Source organism: Amblyraja radiata, chromosome 8, assembly GCF_010909765.2.
Source record: "Amblyraja radiata isolate CabotCenter1 chromosome 8, sAmbRad1.1.pri, whole genome shotgun sequence".
Lineage (NCBI taxonomy): Eukaryota > Metazoa > Chordata > Chondrichthyes > Rajiformes > Rajidae > Amblyraja > Amblyraja radiata.
Window position 1 is genome coordinate 56,461,562 of NC_045963.1, and position 19,970 is coordinate 56,481,531.

General features: G+C 45.8%; 1 protein-coding gene across 1 annotated transcript in view; it reads left to right on the plus strand.

Moving 5' to 3' along the window:
* ppm1g (protein phosphatase, Mg2+/Mn2+ dependent 1G) overlaps positions 1 to 19,970 on the plus strand; it is a 49,998-nt gene that overhangs the window by 5,171 nt on the left and 24,857 nt on the right. The window contains exons 2-4 of the mRNA XM_033025963.1: positions 8,316 to 8,385; positions 11,419 to 11,504; positions 19,066 to 19,192. Coding sequence (XP_032881854.1) covers positions 8,316 to 8,385; positions 11,419 to 11,504; positions 19,066 to 19,192 — 283 coding nt within the window. The remainder of the gene's footprint in view (positions 1 to 8,315; positions 8,386 to 11,418; positions 11,505 to 19,065; positions 19,193 to 19,970) is intronic.

Genomic DNA, 19,970 nt, shown 5'->3' on the forward strand with positions numbered 1-19,970 from the left:
AGACGGGAAAGAAGAGGGAGGGTGAAGAGGAGGGGAGAGAGTGCTAGGGATGAGGGGAAATGAGGTGCGCCTTTGCAGTTGGGGGCTATTGGTGAATGGTGGAATATTACATTGGGGGACCAAGCCTCCTGTGCGACAGGGACCTAGACTAAGTTACTAGTCCCACTTAGTCTAGTAATCATTACATTTTGACAGGCACATCAAGATTCAAGATATAGAAGGGTATGGATATTTTGTGCCTTATCTTATCTATTTTAAAATGTGCTTGTGGAAGGATTAAAAACTAGGAGGCATGGGCTTAAAGTAATTCTTAGAAGAATACGAGGGAATACAAGGATAAAGCTTTTCACCTGGGGGTGGCACAATTCTGGATTTCTCTGGACATAAATGGTAGGGCATTGGAAAGTATTGTAGAACAGTCACCTTGGGGTACCGGTACATAGTTCCCTGAAAGTGGAGGTACAGGTGGAATGGAAAATGAAGAAGGCATTTGATGCGCTAGCTTTCATTGGTCTGAGCATTGAGTACGAGTTGGGACATAATGTCACAACTGTACGAGTTGTTGGTGAGACCACACTTTGAGAATTATGTGCACCTGGATATAGGAAGGATGTCATTAAACTGGAAAGGATGCAGAAAACATTCACAAGGATGGTACATGGATCACAGGGCTTGAGCTATAAGTACAAGCTGGATACACTGAGAATTGTTTGTTCTTGGATATATTTAAGATTAGAGATATTTAAAATGGTGAGGGGAAAGATTTCATATGGCATAGAAGGTGGTGGGTGTGTCAGGACTCTCACTTAACCTTTTTCCCCTGTTGCCAGCCGGGCAACCTAGGCAGCTTTTTAGGTTGCCAAATGACAGTTTAGGTGGTCATTTAAGACGGCTTGCATGACGGGTGCAATAATGTGCTCGGACGAAGTGCGTAGTTACCAGTCGGAATTATGCTCAATGAAGCATTCACATATTATTTCTGCTTGAAATAAAGTCACAAACTAAACATATGCACCAATCAGGACATAATATATACCAAAGATTATAGAGCAGAGCAAGATGCGCCACTCTGCGAAAAAAGCGTAGTATGACATGGGTATAACCATATAACAATTACAGCACGGAAACAGGCCATCTCTGCCCTACAAGTCCGTGCCGAACACTTATTTTCCCCTAGTCCCATCTATCTGCACTCAGACCATAACCCTCCATTCCGTTCCCATCCATATACCTATCCAATTTTTTTAAAATGATAAAATCGAACCTGCCTCCACCACTTCCACTGGAAGCTCATTCCGCACAGCTACCACTCTCTGAGTAAAGAAGTTCCCCCTCATGTTACCCCTAAACTTCTGTCACTTAATTTTGAAGTCATGTCCTCTTGTTTGAATCTTCCCTACTCTCAATGGGAAAAGCTTATCCACGTCAACTCTGTCTATCCCTCTCATCATTTTAAAGACCTCTACCAAGTCCCCCCTTAAACTTCTGCACTCCAAAGATGGGTATGGCATGACGCCATTTTATTGAGCTGTAATTTACAATAGTATTAATAAAATTTACAATAATATTAACTAAATATGTGAAGTGATCGATTATATATAACACACTTTTCCCTACAACACTGATTACACCAAAGATGATAGAGCGGATCAATCTTTGGAACGGATTACACCAAAGATACTACAGGAGCATTGCCCGCTGCCTCGGGAGCGCCGACCACGGGCAGATGCTTGAGCCTCTCCCGCCGGCCGCCTTCATCTGGTATCGGGGGGACCGAGAATCAGTCCTGGATCAACTCAGGAGTGCAGGAAACGTCCTCTTCCCCCAAAGATACTAGAGGAGCCTCTAGTATCTTTGCTTTTCCCTACGACCTGATGTAAGATTTGATAACTGTGGAGTCCGTCCCCGCTACCAAAGATGTCGCGTTTGGCATAAACAAATGGCGGCCGTGACGTTCCATTACGCACTACATGTCAGCCCATTGGATTTCGGAGGAGTGGTCTATCTTGCTCTGCTCTATAATCTTTGATATATACCACAATGACATGCAGCAAAATTATAATACAGTATCTCAACTCTTTTTACACATTGCAATTAATGCAATTTCTATTATTTCTTTCCACTTCCAAACAAAAATGTGGTTGGATTATTCAGCGTATGATCAACCTGTGTCAATAAAACCTGGACCATGGTAATATATATGCTTAATCATGCACACTACAGATTGATGCAAGCATGTTTTTTGTGAATTGACTGAAAATTATCATGATATGGCCATAGCATGGGTCGTTATTGCTATTGGTACAGAAACACTCTCGCTTCCCACATAATTTATCCACAACAAAATATACAGGTTGCAAGGAAATTTCTAAAGGCATTTTATGATCATAGCTGTTAAAACCGACTATACCCATCTGACAGGTTAAACATTGCACTAACTGACAAGAGATGGTGAAAGGACATAACGGCAGCAAATGGTCTTTTGGTAATATGTTTAAAGGTGTCAAAACGCCACGTTACCGGACATTCAGATTAGATGTATGTGCTGTGAACAGCAATGAAGAAAATTATTGATAAATGCTGTTTCCATCATTCCCACTTCAGAATTAACGTTAAAATTTCAACTGAAATATCTCCTGACCAAATTTATGATGTATATGACCGACTGTAGAAGTAAAACCTAGATAAATCCAACGTATAGTTGTGAATATTGCTCATTAAATAACTACAGTACTGATACTCCATATTAAGAGCATTGCTTTGCCATTAAAATGAATTCTGTAATAACGTGTCAGCGGTAGCAGTGACAATCGAACACTGCGGTTTTAATGTTTCACGAGTTCACAATTTAATGAATCCATCTTTATGGATTAAAACAAATAATAACATTGGGAATTAAAACACATTTGATTGCATTCCGTTATCAAACATAGTCGGTGTTCGCTCTGAAGACATTTCCAGCACAATGGGGGGGGGGGGGGGCGGTGTGTGAATCAGTGCGGGGTGGATAGATGGGGGGGGGGGGGGGGGGGGGTTGAGAAGGCAATCGTTGCAGAATGGATGGATTGAGGCAGGGGAATTAGTGTGTGTTGGTTGGAGTAGGTAAAATTGTGAGGGGAGAGCGCGGGGTATGTCAGAGGAGTTGAATGGGGGGATCAGTACGGGATGGACGGGGAGAAACTGCAGGATGGATGGGGGGGATCAGTACAGAATGAATGGGGGGGGATCAGTACAGGATGAATGGGGGTAGACAAAAAAGCTGGAGAAACTCAGCGGGTGAGGCAGCATCTATGGAGCGAAGGAAATAGGCAACGTTTTGGCTCGAGACCCTTCTTCAGTCTGATCCCCCCCCATTCTTCTTGAATGGGGGGGGATCAGTACAGGATGGATGGGGCAGGGGGATCAGCGCAGGATGAATGGAAGGTTCAGTACAGGATTAATGGGGGGGATCGCTACAGGATGAATGGGTGGATCGCTACAGGATGAATGGGAGGCTCGCTACAGGATGAATGGGGAAATCAGTGCAGGATGATTGAGGGATCAGTGCAGGATGAATGGGGGAATCCGTACAGGATGAATGGGAGTATCAGTACAGGATGAATGGGGGGTTCAGTAAAAGATGAATGGGAAGATCACTACAGGATGGATGGGGGGTTCAGTACACGATGAATGAGGGGATCAGTACAGGATGAATGAGGGGGATCAGTACAGGATGAGTGGGTGGATCAGAACAGGATGGATGGGGGGGATGGGTGCAGGGTAAATGGAGGGTGGGTCAGTGCGGGATGAATGGGGGGGATCAGTACAGGATGGATGGAGGAAAAGTGCAGGATGAATGGGCAAGGGGGTCAGTACAGGATGAATTGGGGAACCAGAGTAGGATGGATGGGGGGTGGCATGAGAATCAACTTGAGGTGGATACGGTGATCAGCGCAGGATGAATAGATTTGGGGGGGGGGGGGGGCGTTAGATGGGGAGGGGAGCACAGGGGATGTCAATGAGGACTGAATAGAGGCGGGAATGGGGATCAGTGCGGGATGGAGAGGAGGGGTCTCAGGATAAGGGGGGTGGAGGGGGTGTACAAGAGAGAGAGAGGGGAGGTGGGGAGGAAGGAAGGTCAGCGCTCATCGGACACGGACGGCATCATCTTGGCTGTGGCGGTCCCTGTCTTGGCTGTCACTGTCCACCGCCAAGTTGCAGTTAGGATCTCCTCGCCACCGTACCCCTCCTCTGCCAGCCCACAGGAAGGTGCGGGGTCGAGCGGTGGAGGTGCCTCAGACGGCGTAAGGAGGCCTCCTTCTTCCTCCCTCCCAGCCTCTGCATGCGGGAGGGTTTCTTTTGAAAGCGGATATGGCGGAGTGGCAAGCAATCAGGGCGGGAGGAGGAGCCGGTGTGCGGGGCATGCCGTTCGCTCCGACCCTCTGTCACCCTGCACCTGGTATCTTTGCTCCGCACTACAGCTTGGTACCGCCGCCGACACGAAACGTCACATTCCTTTTCTCCAGAGAATCTACCTGACCCGCTGGGTTACTCCAGTTTTTTGTGTCTATCTAAACCAGTATCTGCATTGCCAAGCTGTGCAAAATGACTTGGCATTTAGGTTGCCCGGCGGCACTTTGGGTGGTCATTGGCACCTGGGCAACCGCTAATTTCGAGCCCTTTGTGTGGAACAAGCTGCCATAGGAAGTGAAGAGTGGGTACAATTACAAATGAAAAGAAAATAAGATATTGAAAAAAATCCATGGATCCGAAACATATGGGCTAAAAGTAGTCTAATGGGACTAGGTCAAGTAGACAACTTGGACGAGTTGGACGGAAGGGCCTTTTTCCATGCTGCATAACTCTGGCTCAAAAGATGATAGAGGCAAAAATGCTCACCACATCTAGAATGTGCTAGGATATGTTCTATATGAGCAACAAATCAATTATCAGACGCTCAGATTCCATTGGGTATATCTTCTTGACTGGCACAGAATGGTCTCCTCCAGTGTCATAATATTTCTATAATTCTGCATCATTTAAAAATGGCCTAATGATAAATGGTAAATTGTGAAACCCGAGGTGCTTTGACGTTTTGCGTCACCTTGAAACATCTGGCATGTGTAATTCCATGTGAATTGATTTTTTAAAAACTTCTTATATTTGCCTTTAAAGACCATGCTTCGTTATCTTGATGAATCTAGTATTAATTTACATCAGTCCTTTTGTGTGGGGGGATGGTAAAACTTTGTTTACTAAAAAGACAATCTTTTCCCCTATTTTGGGAAATTAAGACATTTTTTTAGACGTATTCTAAACAACAACTGAAAATGCTTGTTTCAGAAGAAAACTAAGATAGAATTCTGATTTTTCTGTTTGCAGTTTTTGCGTGTCTTACTTTTAAAGTAATGTTAATATTATTGAATTAACATTCTTTTGGTAATGAGGCACCAAAACTGAAAACAGTAAATTTGTAATTGTTTCTTTACACTTGTAGTTTCCATCCTACTTAAAAACGCAAAATTTGCATTTTTTATTTATTTGGGGCGGCACCGTGTAGTTGTTTGCAGTGCTGCTGCCGCACAGTACCAGAGACCCGGATTTAATCCTGATCTTGGGTGCTGTCTGTTTGGAGTTTGCATGATCTACCTGTGGGTTTCCTCCAGTTGCTTCGGTTTCCTCCCACATTCCAAAGAAGTGCGGTACTGTAGGCTAATTGCCGTCTGGAAATTGCCCCTCATGTAGGGAATGGATATGAAAGTGGGATAACATAGAACGAGTGTGCGTATGAGTCATGGTTGGCGTGGACTCGCTGGGCAGATGGGAATGTTTCCATGCTGTATCTTTCAATCAATCATTTGGGTCATAAGCAATATTCAGGAAATGCAAAAGATAAAAAACAAATATTTACATAACAATTAACCCTGCCCTTTAGGTTTTCCCCACCACCAGGAAACTGGCTAAAGCTGGGAATTATGGTTTACTTTATTACATGTGTACCAAGGTATAGTGAAAAGCTTTTGTTTGCTTGCTGTCCAGTTAAAGAACCGACAATGCATGAATGCAATCGTCGTCCACAGTCCACACATAAACGATAAAGGTACACCATTTTTAGATTAGATAGCCTTTATTGTCATTCAGACCGAAGTCTGAACGAAATTGCAGCAGTCATACATACATACAATACAATACAATAAAAAACAACAATAAACACATATTAACATCCACCACAGTGAGTCCACCCAGCATCTCCTCACTGTGATGGAGGCAAAAGTCTTTAGGTCTGCAGTCTCTTCCCTCCTCTTCTCCCTCTGCGCTGAGGCGATCCCCCACCGGGCGATGTTAAAAACTGTCCCGCGGCTCAATCACCGCGCCCCGGGGTGGTCGAAGCTGCCGCCCACCAGTCCTGCTGACGCAGCCGCTGGCCCGCGGCCGGACTCAGGCCACCACCGCCAGAACACCGTCCCAGCCACCCTCACGTGAGTATCGTGCCGTCTTCAGCCTCGGGCTGGGCCGCCCCCGACATGGGCGCCGTACCTCCCTCGGGCTGGGCCGCCCCGACATGGGCGCCGTACCTCCCTCGGGCTGGGCCGCCCCGACATGGGCGCCGTACCTCCCTCGGGCTGGGCCGCCCCGACATGGGCGCCGTACCTCCTTCGGGCTGGGCCGCCCCGACATGGGCGCCGTACCTCCCTCGGGCTGGGCCGCCCCGACTTGGGCGTCGCTTCTTCCCCGGGCCGCCCCGACATGGGCGCCGCTCCTCCCTCGGGCTGGGCCGCCCCGACATGGGTGCCGCTCCTCCCTCGGGCTGGGAACGCCATACCTCCCTGAGCTCGGCCACTCCGACGGGAGCACCGTTCCTTCCTCGGGCCAGGCCGCCCACCCGGGAGCGTCACAGCCCCTCACGGAAGCACTGTTCCAGCCCCGAGCCGGGCCGCCCTCACGGGAGCGAGCTCAGGGCGAGTCCTGGCGGGCTCTGCCTACTGAGCCTCGAGGTCGCCAGCTCCGCCATTAGGCCTCAGCGCAGACGGAGGCAGAGAAGGGGAATACGACAAAAAAGTCGCATTCCCCCGCAGGGAGAGACAGCAAGCCCCGTTTCAACCCCCCCCCCCCCCCCAAACACAAACTAAAAACCAAAACTAGACTAACCAAAAACGAAATAAACAACACAAAAAACACAGAACAAACAGGACTGCCGGTGAGCCGCTGCAGCCAGAGCCGCGCCGCCACTCCGAAGCATTTAATGCAAGATATAACATTGAAGTCCAATTAAAGATAATTCAAAGGTCTCTATTGAGGTGGATAGGAGGTCAGGACCACATTCTACAGGACTATTCAGTTGACTGCTAACAGCTGGGAAGAAACTTCCTGGATCTGTAGTTCTGAGTTTTCAGATTTCTGTGCATCTTGCCTGATGGGAGAGGGGAGAAGAGGGAGTGACGGGGGTGAGACTGGTTCTTAATTATGCTGGCAGCATTTCCTAGGCAACGTGAAGTAGAGACTGGGTCAGTGGAAGAGAGGTTGGTTTGTGTGATGGCCTGGTCTATGTCTGTAACCGTGCAGTTTCTGTTGTCTTGGATGGAGCTGTTTCCAATCCAGGTTATGATGCATCCTGATAAATGCTTTCTACAGAGCATCTGTAGACATTATAATAATAATGTATTTTATTTATGGGCACCTTTCAGAACACTCAAGGACACCTTACAGTTAAAACAAGCAAATTACAAATATATAAATAAAAGGAAACAAAAACAACATATCCATGAATTTGATAGAAAGTTACGTGGGATAGGCCAGTCTGAATAGGTGAGTTTTGAGGGAGGTTTTAAAGGTGGGGAGAGACACTATGGTACGGATGTATAATGGGAGAGAGTTCCAGAGGCGAGGGGCAGAACGACAGAAGGCTCTGAACCCCATCGTGGACAGGCGGGCAGATGGAGTGGAGAGGGTTGATGAGGGTTGTTCGGGGCATGCCAACCTTCCTTTCTAAGGGAGTGGAGGCATTGGTGTGCTTGGTTCCATTTTCCAAAGCAACCTATTGCAGATGCTGGAAGAACTTGGCAGTCAAAGGAGAGAGAAAAACAGAGTTAATATTTTTGGTTGATCACCTTTCAGCTGAATTGGGAAAGTTAGAAATAAAACTCAGATTATTTAAGATTTATTGACACCGAATGCTCTCACATACATTTCAAGTTATTAAAATTATATTTAATAATAGCTGATGAACCATGCATGCAGACTATTGGGTCTTATAAGTACATTAGTTATAGCAAGCTATTTTGTGTTATTCAATTTTGTGTCGGTTGATTGAAATATGTTGTATTCTTTTGCTTTAGGATGCCCACAATTGTATACCTGAATTGGATGGTGAAACTGCTATGTTTGCAGTCTATGATGGTCATGGAGGTAAGAGAGTATGGGGAATCGTATATTTTTCCTGTAATGTAATTTTTTGTGCCTTCCTTCATGTAAGATTATGTATATGGGGGTAGGATTATACAGCAGTATCAATAACAAAAATGGGCCTTTTAAAGTGAATCTGAATAAACTCCTTACAAGACCTGTTATTATCCTTTTCACCATTAAACTGTTCCCAGTATTGACTTCCCCACAATCAGTGCTTGAGGAAAATGACATTGCATACAATTTTCACCTTTTGATGCTAATATGTAAAAACAGTGATGCTTGGTGCACAGTGATTCAGCATCACCTTCCATCTTTCCCCCCAAACACGAGCCTGGCAATAAAAAAATGAAATGGATAAAATTTCCTCTCTGACCCCCTCGAGCAGTTGAAATATATGGCTTTGACAGGAATATGGATAATTCCTTTCATTTGCTGTTTGCAGCCGTTCAGTCGTGAATGGTGCTGGCTTCCACAAACATTTTCCATTGATAAAATGTGCATGTACAGAACGTGTTTTTTGGGAATGATTCAGTCATTTTAATTCCTCATGTTTCTACCTCGTCATATGTTAAATTTATTACAGTGCTAATTGACTCCTGTGAGTTTAAGCCGTAAAAGCACAAAAAAAATCAAATTATCTAGCCTAGCCAGTACTGAAGTATTATGAGATAAATAAAAGCCTGTAAACGTGGCTTGTGTGTCTCAAGAGGCTCCGATTTCATATTTTCTCATTTTATTGTTCTTGTATTTGTGCTGTAACACGTGATTATCTATGCTTATAAATCTGTACAAGAAAACATTTTTCAATTCGATTTAGTCAGGGACAGTTCATGCTGATGTGTTCTGCCACCTTAATCGACAGGTAACTTGACAGTTACCTTGCTGTAAGTAGTTTGCTGCGAAATAGGTTAATTCTACATCTCATGATCTGTGCTATAACCAAAGTGATCGCCTTTATGAACAACACGAGTCAAAGTCGATGCAAATAATCTACATTGCTGCAATTTCTCAAAAAGCAGAAAACAATGACAAAGCTATCTTGTAAACACTCTCCAGTAATTTCTGGAAGCTTCAAATTTGATGTTTGACGTTTGCAGTTTTAATAACTCTCAAGTTTAAAAAGTACACTCTTGCCCTTACCTTCATCCGCTGCCCCTGCTACCACCCCCTCCCCCGACCTAACAAACTAGATCAACAAAGTCTCGACCTGAAACATCAATTGCCCATTTCTCTCCACAGGAGCAGCCTGATCAGCTGCTCTTTTTCTGCTTGACATTGTGAGATCAGGTTTCCCTCTTAACTGGGACTGAATGTTAAACCCCTATAATTAGTCTATATTCCCAAGCTGGGGTTTTCATGCTTGTGAAGTCATTGTTTTGTTTAGTTTATTATCACGTGTACTGAGGTATAGTGAAAAGCTTTCGTTGTGTGCTAATCAGTCAGTGGAAAGACTACATATGATTACAATCGAGCCATCCACAGTGTACAGATACATGATAAAGGAAATAAAGTTTAGTGCAAGATAAAGTCCAGCAAAGTCCAATTATAGATAGTCCGAGGGCCTCCAGTGAGGTAGCTCAAACCTGTTCTCTAGTTGTTGATAGGGTGGTTCAGTTGCCTGATAACAGCTGGGAAGAAACTGTCCCTGAATCTGGAGGTATGCTTTTTCACACTTCTGTACCTCTTGCCTGATGGGAGACGGGGGAAGAGGGAATGACGCGAGTGAGACTCGTCCTTGATTATGCTGCTGGCCTTGCCAAGGTAATACATAGTGTAAATGAGTCGATTGAAGGGAAGTTGGTTTGTGTGATGGTCTGGTCTGCATCCACAATTCTCTGCAATTCCTTGCAGTCTTGGATGGATCTGTTCCCAAACCATGCCATGCTGATAAAATACTTTCTATGACTCATCTATAGAAGTTGTAAGAGTTGTTGGGGGCGTGCTGAACTTTCTAAACCACCTAAGGAAGTAGAGGCATTGGCGTGCTTTCTTGGCCATTACTTTGATATCAGTGGTCTGGTACAAGTTGTTGGTGATATTTATTCCAAGGAATTTAAAACTTTCAAACTCTCTACTTCGGTGCCGTCAATGCATACTGGGGTATGTGTACCGATTCGCTTTCTGAAGTCGATTACTACCTCCGTTGTCTTGTGAGATTGAGAGTGCCGTCCACAAATTTGTAGATTTAATTGAATAATTACTGCATGGCCGTGAGTGTATGAGGTTTAGAAAAGAGGGCTGAGAATACATCCTTGTGGAGCACCACTGTTTACGATTATCGTAGAGGATGATTTGTCCCCTTTCCCCACTGATTGTGGTCCGTTGATCAGGACGTCGAGGCTCCAGTTGCAGAGATGAGTGCTGACTCCAAGTTCTATGAGTTTGGTGATGAGCTTGGATGGGATAATGGTGCTAACAACAGAGCTGTTGTCTAATTGAATAGAAGTCTGAGGTGTCTTTCTTATCCAGATGTTCCAGGGATGCGTGTAGGACCAGGGCGATGTCATCAAATGTGGAATGGTTTACAATTCTGTTTCTTCTGTCCTTTCAACTCTAGCACAATAATGCTACTACATCCTAAACACCCTTCACCAACTTAAAGGATTAAGGACATTATTGTCACATACACCAATTGGTGCAGTGAAATTTGAGTTGCCATTGCAGCACACATATGAAATAAACACAACATTATAGAATTGAACATTAAACATAAAAAACATCCCCCCACAGCGGGATCAACGTTTCCCACTGTGAGGGAAGGCAGCAAAGTTCAGTCCACTTCCTCGATGTTCACCCGTGGTCGGGGCCTATAGAAGCCTCCGCAGTCGCCGCTACGGACCGCCCAATGTTTCAGGCCCTCTCACCGGGATGATAGAACTCCGGCGTCGGAACAGAAGAACACTCTCAGCGGCTTGGAGTTCTGAAAGGGCCGCTTCCTCCCGAAGTCCACAGGCCGTGCTGGGAACTCCATTCCCTTTGCATGATATGTTTCCTCCCTTTCAAATAAATTGTATTTTAATTACTTTCTTTCAGGTGAAGAGGTGGCACTATACTGTGCAAAGTATCTGCCAGACGTTATTAAGGATCAACAAGCTTACAGAAATGGAAAATTGCAGAAGGTATAATTTTCACATTTTAAAACATGCTGTTTTTGAAATCTGAGCAACAAGGCTTGTAACAGTAACCTGGTCCAGATGATTAGGATTCAAATTGTTTTTGTTGATTTAAGAAAAATTCACATGCATAATCCATATCACAGTGGCAGATTTGGAGAATGATGTTTCGTGTGCACTGATCCAGCATTACCTCTCCTCTCTTCCCCAAAATAGAAAGTCTAGTGATATTGGGAATATCACTCCTTTAGAGATTTCACATGGATTCAGAATGATTTGTTTCCACCAGGTCTGAGTTGGGACCCACAGAGTCTGTCACAAGTGGGGCAAGGAGGTGCTTGACAGGGTAGATGGGTGGGTATTTTGGGAAGTGACCTGTGACTTACACCATTTATGCTGGGCTTCTGTGTGCTTCTGACAAATGGACAGAAGGTTACAAATGTCAACTCTCATTCCCAGTGCACATGGGCAAAAGAACAAATAACGTACAAATACCCCTCTGGCCACCTGGTAACCTGTTGCTTTATCAGATCTTGGAGTAGAATGCGGTGTTGGGGCAAACCAAGTATAGTTGGGGAGTCAATTCTGGATTTTTCCTGAGGAGAGTTGCTGATGTTAGTTTACTTCTCCAGCCTGTGGGTTTGGAGGGTGTTGCAGAAACGGCATTTAGCAAGTTCAGGCAGCACTTGTAAAGAGATTAGATTGGGTGGCAACTGGAGTTCTGATTGTCATACAATAGGAAATTAATTACACTTGGAGAGTGTACAGAGGAAATTCATCAGAATGTTGCCAGAATTGGAAAATTTCAGTTATGAAGTTACTTACTGGATTGTTTGGATTTTTTTTTCTTGGATTGAAGGAGACTGAGGAAGACTTCATTGTGAATTTTGTCTAAAATGCAGTATACAAAAAATAAGGGAATATCTATCTATATACTTTTAAAACTGTGTGGGTGTATGACATTTTGTCTTTGAAACGTATCTCCTCGAAAACCAGACGCAAAAATGCGGAGATTTTTACAATTTCGGTAGGGATTTAACTTATAACCATATAACAATTACAGCACGGAAACAGGCCATCTCGGCCCTACAAGTCCGTGCCGAACAACTTTTTTCCCTTAGTCCCACCTGCCTCCACTCGTACCATAACCCTCCATTCCCTTCTCATCCATATGCCTATCCAATTTATTTTTAAATGATACCAACGAACCTGCCGCCACCACTTCCACTGGAAGCTCATTCCACACCGCTACCACTCTCTGAGTAAAGAAGTTCCCCCTCATGTTACCCCTAAACTTCTGTCCCTTAATTCTGAAGTCATGTCCTCTTGTTTGAATCTTCCCTATTCTCAAAGGGAAAAGCTTGATCACATCAACTCTGTCTATCCCTCTCATCATTTTAAAGACCTCTATCAAGTCCCCCCTTAACCTTCTGCGCTCCAGAGAATAAAGACCTAACTTATTCAACCTTTCTCTGTAACTTAGTTGTTGAAACCCAGGCAACATTCTAGTAAATCTCCTCTGTACTCTCTCTATTTTGTTGACAAGGTGTAACACCTCACATTTATCAGCATTAAACTCCATCTGCCATCTTTCAGCCAATTTTTCCAAATGGCCTAAATCACTCTGTAGACTTTGGAAATCCTCTTCATTATCCACAACCATATAATAACCATATAACAATTACAGCACGGAAACAGGCCATCTCGACCCCTCTAGTCCGTGCCGAACACATAATCTCCCCTAGTCCCCTATCTTGGTATCATCTGCATACTTACTAATCCAATTTACCACCCCTTCATCCAGATCATTGATGTACATGACTAACAACAAAGGACCCAACACAGATCCCTGAGGCACCCCACTAGTCACCTGCCTCCAACCCGACAAACAGCCATCCACCATTACCCTCTGGCTTCTCCCATTCAGCCACTGCTGAATCCATCTTGCTATTCCTGCATTTATACCCAACAGTTTAACCTTCTTAACCAACCTTCCATGAGGAACCTTGTCAAAGGCCTTACTAAAGTCCATATAGACAACATCCACTGCTTTACCCTCGTCAATTTCCCTAGTAACCTCTTCAAAAAATTCAAGAAGATTAGTCAAACATGACCTTCCAGGCACAAATCCATGTTGACTGTTCCTAATCAGACCCTGTTTATCCAGACGTTTATATATATTATCTCTAAGTATCTTTTCCATTAATTTGCCCACCACTGAAGTCAAACTAACAGGTCTATAATTGCTAGGTTTACTCTTAGAACCCTTCTTAAACAATGGAACAACATGCGCAGTACGCTAATCCTCGGGGACTATTCCCGTTTCTAATGACATTTGAAATATTTCTGTCATAGCCCCGGCGATTTCTACACTAACTTCCCTCAATGTCCTAGGGAATATCCTGTCAGGACCTGGAGACTTATCCACTTTTACATTTTTCAAAAGTGTCAGTACTTCTTTTACTTTGAAACTCATAGTATCCACAACTACTCTACTCGTTTCCCTTACCTCACATAATTCAATATCCTTCTCCTTGGTGAATACCGAAGAAAAGAAATTGTTCAATATCTCCCCCATCTCTTTTGGCTCTGCAGATAGCTGCCCACTCTGTTTCTCCAATGGACCAATTTTATCCCTCGTTATCCTTTTGCTATTAATATAGCTGTAGAAACCCTTTGGATTTACTTTCACCTTACTTGCCAAAGCAACCTCATATCTTCTTTTAGCTTTTCTAATTTCTTTCTTAAGATTCTTTTTACATTCCTTATACTCCACAAGCACCTCATTTACTTCATGCTGCCTATAATTATTGTAGATCTTCCTCTTTTTCCGAACAAGATGTCCAATTTCCCTTGAAAACCAGGGCTCTTTCCAATTTTTACTGTTTCCTTTCAACCGAACAGGAACATAAAGATTCTGTACTCTTAAAATTTCCCCTTTAAATGTCCACCATTTCTCTTCTACAATTTTCCCATAAAACAAAATGTCCCAGTCCACTCCTTTTAAATCATCTCGCATCTCATCAAAGTTAGCCTTTCTCCAATCAAAAAGCTCAACCGTAGGTCCAGTTCTGACCTTCTCCATAATTATATTGAAACTAATGGTATTGTGATCACTGGACCCGAAGTGCTCCCCAACGCATACCTCCACCACCTGTCCCGTCTCATTTCCTAACAGGAGGTCCAGCACTGCCCCTCCTCTAGTAGGTACCTCTATGTATTGCTGCAAAAAACTATCCTGCACACATTTTACAAACTCCAAACCATCCAGCCCATTTACAGAATGTGTTTCCCAGTCTATGTGTGGAAAGTTGAAATCTCCCACAATCACTACCTTGTGCTTACTACTAATATCTGCTATCTCCTTACAAATTTGCTCTTCCAATTCTCGTTCCCCAGTTGGCGGTCTATAATACACCCCTATAAGTGTTGCTACACCTTTCCCACTTCTCAGTTCCACCCAAATAGCCTCCCAAATGAGTATGATTTCAGAAATCCACTCCTCTCTAAATTCGGTCGATTATTTCCCCAGATTTTGAATAAAGTTGTGCACAAAACTCACGTTTCGAAAATAATCGGCGCTTGCCAGCTGCTGACGTCACAATGCCCACATGCCCACCAATCCAGGCCCCGTTCCCCATCCCCTACAGCTCCGCTCCGCTATAGGATCCTTGTTCTGCAGATCTCGGGGTCAGTGGCGCCTCATGCGCTGAACCGTCTCCTCGCTGCCGGCGCAGCTCGTGAAGCCCCGCTCCTCCCCCGCCCGCCTGCACGCTCATTCCAGCTGTGGGTTTCCAGAGAGTCAGAAGCCGCGTCTGTCTCTCTCATTTGGCAGCCCACTCACTCGCCCGGCTCCCCTCCTCCCCCCCCCCCCACCTCCTCTTCTCACCTCCTCTCTCCTTCCTCCCTCTCTCCCCTCTCCTCTCTACCAAAGATTCTATACCGCTATAGGATATTTGCTCTCTATCCGTCACTCCTCTCCGAGGAGGCCCGATCGTCTGTGTCCCCCCCCCGGCCCAGCTCTGTCATGCAGGCGGAAGCCACGATCGGCTGGTCCCCCCGCTGCTTTTTTTAAAATCTGACTGCCGCCCAGCTGCTGTGGATTAATGCAGCTGCTGTCAGCGTGCATGCGCAGTTTTCCACGAGGTACGTTACTCCACACCCCCCCCCCTCCCATTCTTCAAAAGGCGCAGAAAGAACAAGAATGTTCTGCAGCAAAGATCCTATAGTTGTGCTCCGCTACAGGATCTTTGTTCTGCAGATCCGGAGGTGAGCATCACTGTCGGTGCAGCTTGTGAAGCCACGCCCCTCCCTCCCCCGCCCGCTCACTCAGCTGCAGCTTTTCGCAGCCCTCTCACTCGCCCGGCTATCCTCCACCACCCCCCCCCTTCTCTTCTCACCACCCTCCCTCTCTCCCCTCTCCTCTCTACCCATCACAGGGGACCACCTCCGTGTCCGCGGCCCGAACGTCTGTAACGCTGGCGGAAGCCACGATCGGCTGGTTGTCCACTGCTTTCGGCAGTTCAGCAAAGAGCCTATAGCGCTATAGGATCTTTGCTCCTCAGATCGCCCCGTGCCTCGCTCGGGCCTCTCTCCCTCCCCCCTCTCTCCATCTCTCCCTCCCCCCTCTCTCCATCTCTCCCTCCCCCCTCTCTCCATCTCTCCCTCCCCCCTCTCTCCATCTCTCTCTCCATCTCTCCCTCCCCCCTCTCTCCATCTCTCCCTCCCCCCTCTCTCCATCTCTCCCTCCCCCCTCTCTCCCTCCCCCTCTCTCCCTCCCCCCCCCTCCCTCCCTCTCCCCCTCCCTCCCTCCCCCCCCCCCCCCCCCCCTCTCTCTCCCCCCCCCCCTCCCTCCCTCCCCCCTCTCTCCCTCCCCCCTCTCCTCCCCTCTCCCTCCCCCCTCCCTCCCCCCTCCCTCCCTCCCCCTCTCCCCTCCCTCCCCCCCTCTCTCCCCCCCCCCCTCTCTCCCCCCCTCTCTCCCTCCCCCCTCTCTCCCTCCCCCCCTCTCTCCCTCTCCCCCTCTCTCCCTCCCCGCCCCCCCTCCCTCCCCCCCCCTCTCTCCCTCCCCCCTCTCTCTCTCCTCCTCCCTCTCTCCCCCTCTCTCTCCCTCCCCCCCTCTCTCCCTCCCCCTCTCTCTCCCCCCCCCTCTCTCCCCCCCCTCTCTCCCCTCCCCCCTCTCTCCCCTCCCCCCCTCTCTCCCTCCCCCTCTCTCCCTCCCCCTCTCTCCTCTCCCGCCCCCCCTCTCTCCTCCCCCCCCTCTCTCTCCCCCCCCTCTCTCCCCCCCCCACATCTCTCCCCCCCCCCCCTCTCGCCCCCCCCCCCTCTCTCCCCCCCCCTCTCTCTCTCCCCCCCCCCCTCTCTCTCCCCCCCCTCTCTCCCCCCCCCCTCTCTCCCCCCCCCCTTCTCTCCCCCCCCCTCTCTCTCTCCCTCCCTCCCTCCCTCTCCCTCCCTCCCCCTCCCTCCCCCCCCCCCCTCCCCCCCCCCCCCTCCCCTCCTCCCCCCCTCCTCCCCCAGGGGTCATTTTGGATCTCACTGGCTCATCTTAATGATCATCCATCCATCTTTGAGAGAGGCTAGGACATTTTATTAACTTTCTACGGTAGATGGTAATGGCAGGACAACCATTAATTAGATTATTTAATTCTTTACTATTTAATATTTCTGCCACCGGGTGATGCTAAAGAGCTATGTAAATTCACATGGCTCCAGCATTTAGTTAAGTAGTATTTCCACTGATGAATTACATTTGTTCCCCATGCTCTGCTTGAAGCAAATTTGCTTATGCGAATTTTCAGAAACCAAAACACCGCAGATGCTGGAACTCTTAAATCAGAAATCTGGGGGAGGTGGGACCAGTACAAACAGGACGGTCTGCACCTGGGCTGGAATGGAACCAATGTCCTTGGGGGAGTGTTTGCTAGTGCTGTCGGGGAGGATTTAAACTAATGTGGCAGGGGGATGGGTGCAAGAGCAGAGAGGCAGAGGGGTGTAAAATGAGGGTAGAAGCAATAGGTAGCAAGGTGAAAAGTAAAAGTGGCAGGCAGACAAATGCAGTGCAAAAATCAAAAAGGGCCACTTTTCAACATAATTGTATAAGGGGTAAGAGTGTTGTAAAAACAAGCCTGAAGGCTTTGTATCTTAATGCAAGGAGCATTTGTAATAAGGTGGATGAGTTGAATGTGTAGATAGGTATTAATGAATATGATATAGTTGGGATCACGGAGACATGGCTATGGGAGCTGAACATCCAGGGATATTCAATATTCAGGAGGGATAGACAGAAAGGAAAAGGAGGCGGGGTCGCGTTGCTGGTTAGAGGAGATTAACGCAATAGAAAGGAAGGACATTAGTTTGGAGGATGTGGAATCGATATGGGTAGAGCTGCGAAACACTAAGGGGCAGAAAATGCTAGTGGGAGTTGTGTACAGGCCACCTAACAGTAGTGGAGTTGGGGATGGCATCAAACAGGAAATTAGAAATGCGTGCAACAAAGGTAAAACAATTATAATGGGTGACTTCAATCTACATATAGATTGGGTTAATCAAATTGGCAGGGGTGCTGAGGAAGAGGATTTCTTGGAATGTATGCGGGATAGTTTTCTAAACCAACATATAGAGGAACCAACGAGAGAGCAGGCTATTCTAGACTGGGTATTGAGTAATGAGGAAGGGTTAGTTAGCAGTCTTGTTGTGCGTGGCCCCTTGGAAAAAGCCAGAAAAAGCAGCCTACCAGAGGATTGGGAGAAATTCAGTCCAGCAGAGGAGGACAAAAGGCTTAATTAGGAAAGGGAAAATAGGGGACGATCAGCCATGAAAAAATAATCTTTCTTCCTTTTTGGAATGAAATGATCCTGCGTCTTCCGGATTATGCCCAGAAATTCCTGCCATTGCTGTTCCACCGTCATTCCTGCTAGGGTCCCTTTCCAGTCTACTTTGGCCAGCTCCCCTCTCATGCCTTCATAGTCCCCTTTGTTCAACTGCATCACTGCCACTTCCAATGTAACGTTCTCCTGCTGAAATTGCAGATTAAAACTAATCATATGATCACTACCTCCAAGCAGTTCCTTTACCTTGAGTTCTCTTATCATATCTGGTTCATTGGACAACACTAAATCCAGAATTGTCTTTTCTCTGGTCGGCTCCATTACAAGCTGCTCTAAGAATCCATCTCGGAGGCATTCTACAAACTCTCTTTCTTGGGGTCCTGAACCAACCTGATTTTCCCTGTCTACCTGCATATTGAAATCCCCCATCACTACAGTGGCATTACCTTTGTTGTATGCCAGTTTTAACTCCTGCTGCAACTTACATTCAACATCCGGGCTAATATTTGGGGGTCTGTAAATAACACCAATTAGTGTCTTCTTGCCTTTACAATTTCTCAACTCAATCCACAGTGTCTGTAAACCTGCAATTTATGTTTGCACATTAGCTACCCCAAAAATTCAACTCCAGAAGGATTTTTCTTTTCTCATGTGGTCATCCTTCCAATGTCTGATTGATATTTCACAACTTTAAATTAGCATTAAAATGTCTTCCTTAACTGTTTTTTACCTTTGCATTCAAGGCATTGGAGGATGCCTTTCTGTGCATAGACAGCAAGTTGACAGAAGAAGTGGTAATCAAAGAGCTTGCCCAACTTGCGGGCCGTCCTCGTGAGGATGATGGCGAGAAAGTTGCTGATGAAGATGACGGTAGGTTGGAACTAAACTGATTTCTGAATGGAGTGGAACCCATTCTCCGGGTTGATAATTCATCTCAGTAAAGGCAGTTGTAAGCACGGAATATATTATAAATAAATTGTATGGTTGTTTTTGCGTGCTAAGGACCAGCTTGTGTACAGTGATCCTAAAAACTTTGATTTCCGTTTTGACTGTGATTTGACATGATAAACCAAGATTGGATTTTGTTCTGCATTTTTCCGAACTATCTTCAACAATTCGTGTTTTTTTTTTTCTTTTCTCTCCATTTCCCACCATGCCTTTCCCACACAATCCCTCAAACTAAAATAAAACGTAAAAGAACAACCTACATTTAAAAGAATGAGGCATTTAGAGAATTCCTATTGGAACAACTATGAATAGGTTGAAGAGACATTGTATTTCTGCTGGAGAGGGGGACAGTAAAAGCCAGTTGAACATTTTTTTTATAGTGAGAAAGATCATCATGAGATATTTGGGTAGCTATTATTTGTACTTTTCCCCCCTCCTGTCCCAAAATGAACAGAGCAATGGAATAAATATCTATCTAACATATCATATACTTATTAAAACTCTGATCTTGTACGTGTCTGTGTCTTTACATTTCCGCGAAAACACTACGTGGTAACGATAACATTTTTACATATTCCGGTTGACATTTTTCCTGTCGAGGCCGGGAACACCTTATCTGAACATTTCATGCTTTATTTCTCAACTTATTACTGAAAATGTTTAAAAATATCAAAAGACTTTGAATTTAAAACAATGTTTA